This window comes from Sander lucioperca, chromosome 7, assembly GCF_008315115.2.
Source record: "Sander lucioperca isolate FBNREF2018 chromosome 7, SLUC_FBN_1.2, whole genome shotgun sequence".
In the NCBI taxonomy this organism is placed as follows: domain Eukaryota; kingdom Metazoa; phylum Chordata; class Actinopteri; order Perciformes; family Percidae; genus Sander; species Sander lucioperca.
Genome location: NC_050179.1, coordinates 26,745,450 through 26,753,015, shown reverse-complemented (window position 1 = coordinate 26,753,015; position 7,566 = coordinate 26,745,450). Strand labels below are relative to the sequence as shown.

Sequence of the window (7,566 nt, the reverse complement as noted above, 5' to 3'; positions counted from 1 at the left end):
GAATAGTTTTTTCTTCATATTTTTGCATTAATGTCACTAGGAAGCACAACAGTAAAAATATATATTCATATTTGTAAGTGGGATATATATATAAGTAAGTGGGGTTGTCTGGAATCTGACAATATAATAACCATTATGGTAGGATACACTGGATAAGCAATTTACAAAAATGTCTGTGCTGACATAAATAGTTTACATGAGAATACATTATATCCGGATTATCCCGGAACCGCTTGTTGTACCGATGCATGTGTTGAGTGAAGAGTTTGAGATATTTCACAGAGAGTAATGGGTGTGCAGAGATTTATGCAGAATGCAAATATGATAACATTTCAAGTAAGTTCAATGTTAATTTTCTCGCAAACCATTTGTCACAGCAACTGGCGCTGATATCTTTGGAAAGCTTAGATTCTGGTTGAGGTGGTTGTGCCAGACTCACGCCTTTGGCTGAGTCTCTATCTGTCAGAGGGAGAGCAGCAGTGCGGTTGTGAAGAAGTTGGTAATTTCATGGCGCAGATTAACACTTTTGCATGCGCTATATCCGTGTCACATTCTCATTAGGGGCTGAGCCCCCCTAAAGGTCTGATCCTAGAATCACCCCTGCTGCTACTTCATACTTGTATTCCACTACACCTCAGAAGGAAATTAATGTTTACTGCACTACATTTATCTGACAGCTTTTGCTTTATTGCTTCACGCTGGGCTTGTTTCTGCAACAGCTCACTGAGTATCGGATACAATTAAAACTATTGAGGAAATATTTTCCTTTGACATTGGTCCAGTATTAAACGAGATCGCTGCAGTCGGTAACGGCGAAACAAACTACAATGTAAGTTAATAGGACGTCAGTTGTCCAGCTTGTATTTACGTTCATAAAAGTGCTCGTTTTGCCACTGACAGGCAGATTAATATTCTAAGTGTCTGACAACATTATGGAGAGGATTTCTAAGGAGGTGGACCTTTCTGTTAAAGAGTAAGATCCTTTTTTTAAACATAAAAAGTCCACGAAATTGCGTTCGCTAAACCCACCAGACAGCATGTAGATAAACAGTAATTTTAGCATCGTAAAATATGGGCATTCTAGAACATCTCTGAGCTCTGAGCAGCGCTTGCTCTGGCTGTCTTGAGTAGGGTTGGGTACTGTTTGAATTTTTACGATTCCGATGTTGAACCGGTACTTTTAAAACGATTCCGATTCCTAACCGATTCCTAAACCGATTCTTGAAAAACTGAAAAATGACATCAAAGAAAGGCTCTTTTATGGAGTTTTTTTTTTATTGAAAATTATTTAAGTTTAACAATATATTAACGTTTTAAAGTACTTAAATATATAATAAGTAAACCTAAGTCACCTAACATATAACTACAATAATTTAACAAATAACAGTTACACTTTTAACAAGTAACAACAAAATAAATGTTGAGTTGGTATGCCAACCAGCTTCAAACTTTAGCAGTTCTTTTGCAGAAAAATGACCATATTTGCCTTCTCTGGCAAGAAACACACCTCTCCTGGCAGAACAAGTGTAATATGTTTACTAGCGATCACGTGCAGTGAATGGTTAATATGTCTTTACGTCTGTTTCGGTGAGCCCAGAGGGAAAATATGGCAATTTAAAAGTAGCCTACATTTACGATAGCTTTTTACGTGTGTAGGGTGCGCGAGTCAGCGTGACTATACGTTTGGTCAATGTTTTCTTTCTTTCATTCCAATTTCGGGTCTGTAAGTCACAGTGAAAACCGGGGACACTGTGTCCTAACAGGGGACACACATTAGCAAGTTAGCCTACAGCTCTTAGTCTCAATTTACACAAGATTCTCTAAACACATCCTTTCTCTGACTGGTATGTGCAAACGATCTAATAAACTGCGTATTCAACTCTTTAAATCTAGCATGTACGTTCAGTTTAAGGCATATTTACCGACCTGTGATAAAGAATAGAAGAGACACACGTTGAACTCCTCTGTGCGTGCCGGCAATACTATTTTCTATCACCCAAGCGCAATGTGCCACCTAGTGGTCAGAATGTGAACTAGTAAAATCGTACTAGTGTTAGAAGTCAATAAAAAGAATTAAATAATAGTAAAAAAAAATAATTATGGCTGTAGTTAGCTGTTTTTACCCCTCTACACAGACCACCTGAAAATTCAGCGAGAAATGATGATTTTAATTATATATTATATACGGTAGACCTCCTGCTTAGTTAGACACACATGCACAAAATGGTGGCCGCATTGACGTATTGTTCCAATGAACAGCAGCGGAGAATGGGGTAAATAGCCTATATATATATATATATATATATATATATATATATATATATATATATATGCGAAAAACTTATTTGAGTTCTGAGTTTAAAGTCATAATTCTGAGAATAAAGACAATATTCTGAGAAAAAAAATCAGAATTCTGCCTAAGGCAGTTACATGTCGAGGGATTTCTGACTCTCAAGTTCCTCAGTCTCCACAGCAACAAACAATACCATATACATTGTACACAATATTCAGCCCAAATGACTTTGTTTTGCGTCTTCCCTTAGCAGTCCTTCAGGATGATTTGGCAATAGTTTGATCCACCCCAAAAAACTGATTCTGAAACAGACAGAGGAGGCAGTGTTATGTCCCCGTCATTAATGCAGACATACTGTAGACTTAAACTATTACTCTGCCTGGGACATGTTTTGATATAGGGTTGTTATGTGGGTCAGTGGCCAGAATGTGACCAGTCTCAATTTACACAGCAAGCTGGAAATTCAACCACAGTAGTGAGAGCAGCAAGTTAGCGGACTGTGGAGTCATCACTGCCCCTTTCTCTCTCGATGCTGTGCACCGTGTGTGTATGTGTGTGTGTGTGTGTGTGTGTGTGTGTGTGTGTGTGTGTGTGTGTGTAATCTGAGATCAAAGGAGAGACACACAACCTTAGATGACAGCAAACCACAATAATCCCAACTAAATAAAGCCAGAATGGAGTTGAATATTCGGGTCCAGTCCTAATAATGTCAATTAATTAATTCACTCATCTACCAAAATCCATTTTATTCGATATTTACTACTTTGCTTTCAGAAGTCAATTATTTATGTTTGCGATTAATATAAATGAACTAATCACAAAGCATATAATTAATAAGATTATTTTTTAAATCACCTGATAGTCCAATGTTTTTAAACTGTTAAATGAAGACTTCAAGAGCCTACAATAAACTTAAATAGAAGTAATCAGTAAGCAAAAATCAATACTTGGCCTTTCAACAGACACCTGAAACATCAGATGATATATAATTACAACAACTATCTGACCACATTTGGTATGCATACCACATTTAGCTTTTGGGATGTCATCAAAACATTCAATATAAAGGCTACTTGTGGACACAGTGTGTGACACAGAAGACCTGGGAGTCCCAGATGGTAGTAATGGCTATGTTCTTGTAAGATTGAGATAATTTGAAGCATTTATTGAGTGCATCTTGTTTTTACTCTAACAACAAGAACAGGACCTTTTAAAAAGGATTGGTGAATACTGTTGACAAAGAGGAGGTCAGGTAAGGACAACTTTTAAATGTTTACCTTTTCTTTATTTAAGTGTTAAATACATATGCAAACTATGTCTCCATCATTTAATGTCTAAACAAGAGGTTAGTATTTATCCTCAATAACAACTAAGTCTGAAATGTTTTTGTCACTTTGAAGTCAAAGCCCACCTGTAACAGTACCCAGACATGGTTTCATTGTGGATAGGTGTCCTATTCAGCTAATTTTAAGGGCTGTTTAATTACATGGACTTAGTCTAAGATGGAAGTTCCTTTGTAATTATCTAACAGACATCAGCCGCCACCATGAGTACGGACGCGGAGATGGCCACTTATGGCAAAGCTGCCATTTACCTTCGTAAGCCAGAAAGGGAGAGAATTGAGGCTCAAACTGCACCATTTGATGCCAAGAGTGCCTGCTACATTGCTGATGTCAAGGAGCTGTACTTGAAGGCAAAAATCCTCAAGAAAGATGGTGACAAAGTCACAGTCGAAACCCTGATATCTAAGGAGGTTAGTATCATGAAGTCAGACTCAACCGGCAATTCAATATGATCAGTTCTCATTGTGACAAATGTACTGTTCCAGGAGAGGGTAGTGAAAGAAGCTGATGTCCATCCAATGAACCCTCCCAAGTATGACAAGATTGAGGACATGGCCATGATGACCCATCTCAATGAAGCCTCTGTGCTGTATAACCTCAAAGAGCGTTATGCAGCATGGATGATCTACGTAAGACAATCTGCCTAATGAGAAAAGAGAACTATTTCAAATTGCTATACTTGTAGGAAACAAAGTTAACTGTTGAATTTCTTTGATCACTTTCAGACCTACTCTGGGTTGTTCTGTGCTACTGTGAACCCCTACAAGTGGCTCCCAGTGTACGATGCTGAATGTGTAAGTGCCTATAGAGGCAAGAAGCGTATGGAGGCTCCACCCCACATCTTCTCTGTCTCTGACAACGCTTTTCAGTTCATGCAAACTGGTAAGTCATTACCATAACAATGTAGAATTTATCAGTATATAACGTTTCTGTTGCAGTAAAACATAGTCAATTATTTTGTTTTTGATTTAACAGATAGGGAGAACCAGTCTGTCTTGATCACGTAAGTTTGTTACATTTACATTTGTAGACTTTGTTTAACATAGTCAAATATCTTGATCAAATTCTTAAAAGTCTATGTCTATACCTAGTGGAGAATCTGGCGCTGGAAAGACTGTGAACACCAAGCGTGTCATCCAGTACTTTGCAACAATCGCAGTTGGTGGACCAAAGAAGGACGACGCAAAGGTATGTTATTGTATGATTAAAATTCAGGGTTCTTCAGCTATATGATATTTTTCAAGGGGGAAAAATAAAGTCATTTTCTGACTGTAATTCTAAACCTGGATTATAGGGGTCACTGGAGGATCAGATTATTGCAGCCAATCCCCTGCTGGAGGCCTATGGTAACGCCAAAACTATTAGGAATGACAACTCTTCTCGTTTTGTAAGTTTGGAACAATTTCTGCACATTAGAGAGGTCTTGTTACAGATTGCCAATGTGGTGGAACATTAAAAATCCATTATTCCAAACAGGGTAAATTCATCCGAATCCATTTTGGCGCAACTGGCAAACTGGCTAGTGCTGATATTGAGACATGTAAGTAATTATACTCATAGTACATACAAACGACTGGAATTGAGAATTGGCCAGACTGTAATTTCTGAACAATATTTGTAGATCTGCTGGAGAAGTCTAGAGTGACATACCAGCTTTCTGATGAAAGAGGCTACCACATCTTCTTCCAGATGATGACCGGCCACATCCCTGAGCTGCTTGGTAAGAAGATTGGTGTTGCACGTTATTTAACCTACTTGTTTTCAAATTAAACAAATGTTCTGACATTTCCTCCCTCTTTTGATCTCCAGATTTGGCACTCATCACCACCAACCCCTACGACTTCCCCATGTGTAGCATGGGTCAGATCACTGTGGCCAGCATTGATGACAAAGTTGAGCTGGAAGCCACTGATGTGAGTGATCTTCACTTCAAAATAGTTAAATGTACTTTTTTCCATTTAATGCAAGTGCATTCTTCTAAAGTTAATATGTTTTGTGTCGACCTCTTTTGAACTCAGAATGCCATTGATATCCTGGGCTTCACCACTGAAGAGAAAATGGCCATCTACAAGATGACTGGTGCTGTGCTCCACCATGGTAACATGAAGTTCAAGCAGAAGCAGCGTGAGGAGCAGGCTGAGCCTGATGGCACAGAGGGTGAGTGTTTAATGTCAGCTCAGAGTGAATAGCTTGGAAACAACAGTTAGGAAGTTCTTAATCACACTGGTGTCTATTTACATCATGATGGAAATCTCTGAACTATTTTCAGAGGCTGACAAGGTTGCTTACTTGCTGGGTCTGAACTCCGCTGACATGCTCAAAGCTCTGTGCTATCCCAGAGTGAAGGTCGGAAATGAGTATGTCACCAAGGGACAGACTGTACCTCAGGTAAACATGAAGTATCAATATCCTACTATTTAAAAACAGATTAGTTATGTTATTTCTACTAAAATAATGCAGCACAATGTGTAATAAAAAGCAGCGTACAACGGCAGTGTTCAATTTACCATATTGCTACTTTCAAAGAGTTTAACACATTGAATTCTAAATGCATAATGTAGAATAAGTCAAGGACCATCTTAGATGTTATTTTTAGTTTTTAGATCTTTTGTATTATTTTTCTCACCAGTGAGGTACCCGTTCAGGCGGATTGCTTGGCCTGTGGTATTTGTGTTTGCAGCTTTCTTGAGAACCCCTTATACAGTCAACTTAATGCTCACACTGCGCTTCCTTGGGTCATGAGCAATACACCTGCCATGACATAGTTGCATCATATACCCAAGGCGCGTCTACTCATGGTCAGAAACAAATTTACAATAAACTGGGGGAAAACATCCAGCGCAAACTTTACCATTAGGCAAGTTAGGCAACTGCCTGGGGGCCCAATGTAAAAGGGCCACAAACAGCTATAGATTTGTCATGATGAGGTATGAAAAATATAGAATATGTACCAAAAATAACTTACAAAGCACTTAAAAAATATGCAACTCAACTGTAGTACTAACTTACTGTGGTCTTCTACTTCAGAGGAAAACATTGTACTGCTACATTTTCCTTACAGAGAAGTTTTACTGGTAACATTGCGGCGGCTGTGGCTCAGGTGGTAGAGCGGTCGCCTACCAATCGGAAGGTGTGTGGCTTGATCCCTGGCCCCCATGTCGAAGTGTCCATCGGCAAGACACTGATACCCAAATTGCTTCCGATGCTACACCATCGGTGTGTGAATGTGTGTGAATGTTTATCTGACGAGCAGGTGTCAACCTTGTATGGCAGCCTCAGCCACAGTGTATGAATGTGTGTGAATGGTGCCTGTAATATGTAAAAGCGCTTTGAGCAGTCGTTAAGACTAGAAAAGCGCTATGTAACTACAGTCCATTTACATTGCAGATTTGGATTTTGCCTCACAAAATTATTAATCATTACCTTTTGACTAGGCCTAGTTCTAACACTGCCAACACCAACATTCCAAGTTAGAGAAAGGGTGACAAGTAAGGAAAGACACTGTTTGTCTGGGACCCAAGTCGAGCAGTCTAGTTTTTTTTTTTTTGTAAATCAGAGTGAGCACTCCTTCCGTTCACGCTGCTCTCCAGGTTAAAATCATTCCGATATGTCAAGTTGTCCCGTCTGCTAAGTAAAATGTTAGTGGCAGGGTATTGGCCGTTTTTATTATACTGTACATCCATGGTACAGGCAGATGCGGAACCGGACCTTGGGTTAGTCTAAGTGAGACTGAGCTGCCAGGAGGAAGAGAGGCTTTCCCAGTTCAGGCTCTGACATATCATTATGTTCTACCTTCTGTTTAGAAGTGGTGAATTTACAGCTCACAGCAACCTAATCGGATATAGTGTCTGGCTTTTGTTTGATATCTATTGTCGGCAACAAAAATTGTTGTATCATGTATGATATTTTATTGAGTTTCCTCTTAGTTAA

The 7,566-nt window shown here is 39.0% G+C and overlaps 1 protein-coding gene across 3 annotated transcripts in view; it reads left to right on the top strand.

The window, feature by feature from the left end:
• Positions 1 to 3,374: 3,374 nt before the first annotated feature.
• The window catches only part of LOC116046492 (myosin heavy chain, fast skeletal muscle-like), a 106,371-nt gene continuing 102,179 nt past the window's right edge, over positions 3,375 to 7,566 (top strand). The window contains exons 1-11 of one of the 3 annotated variants that reach the window (XM_036003362.1): positions 3,825 to 4,046; positions 4,122 to 4,265; positions 4,362 to 4,518; positions 4,612 to 4,639; positions 4,728 to 4,824; positions 4,931 to 5,023; positions 5,113 to 5,176; positions 5,258 to 5,356; positions 5,446 to 5,549; positions 5,655 to 5,793; positions 5,906 to 6,024. In XM_036003362.1, coding sequence (XP_035859255.1) covers positions 3,840 to 4,046; positions 4,122 to 4,265; positions 4,362 to 4,518; positions 4,612 to 4,639; positions 4,728 to 4,824; positions 4,931 to 5,023; positions 5,113 to 5,176; positions 5,258 to 5,356; positions 5,446 to 5,549; positions 5,655 to 5,793; positions 5,906 to 6,024 — 1,251 coding nt within the window. In that variant the 5' untranslated portion in view covers positions 3,825 to 3,839. Of the gene's footprint in view, positions 3,546 to 3,824; positions 4,047 to 4,121; positions 4,266 to 4,361; positions 4,519 to 4,611; positions 4,640 to 4,727; positions 4,825 to 4,930; positions 5,024 to 5,112; positions 5,177 to 5,257; positions 5,357 to 5,445; positions 5,550 to 5,654; positions 5,794 to 5,905; positions 6,025 to 7,566 lie in introns of those variants that run through there. The other 2 variants (XM_036003365.1, XM_036003366.1) reach the window with 2 other exon arrangements.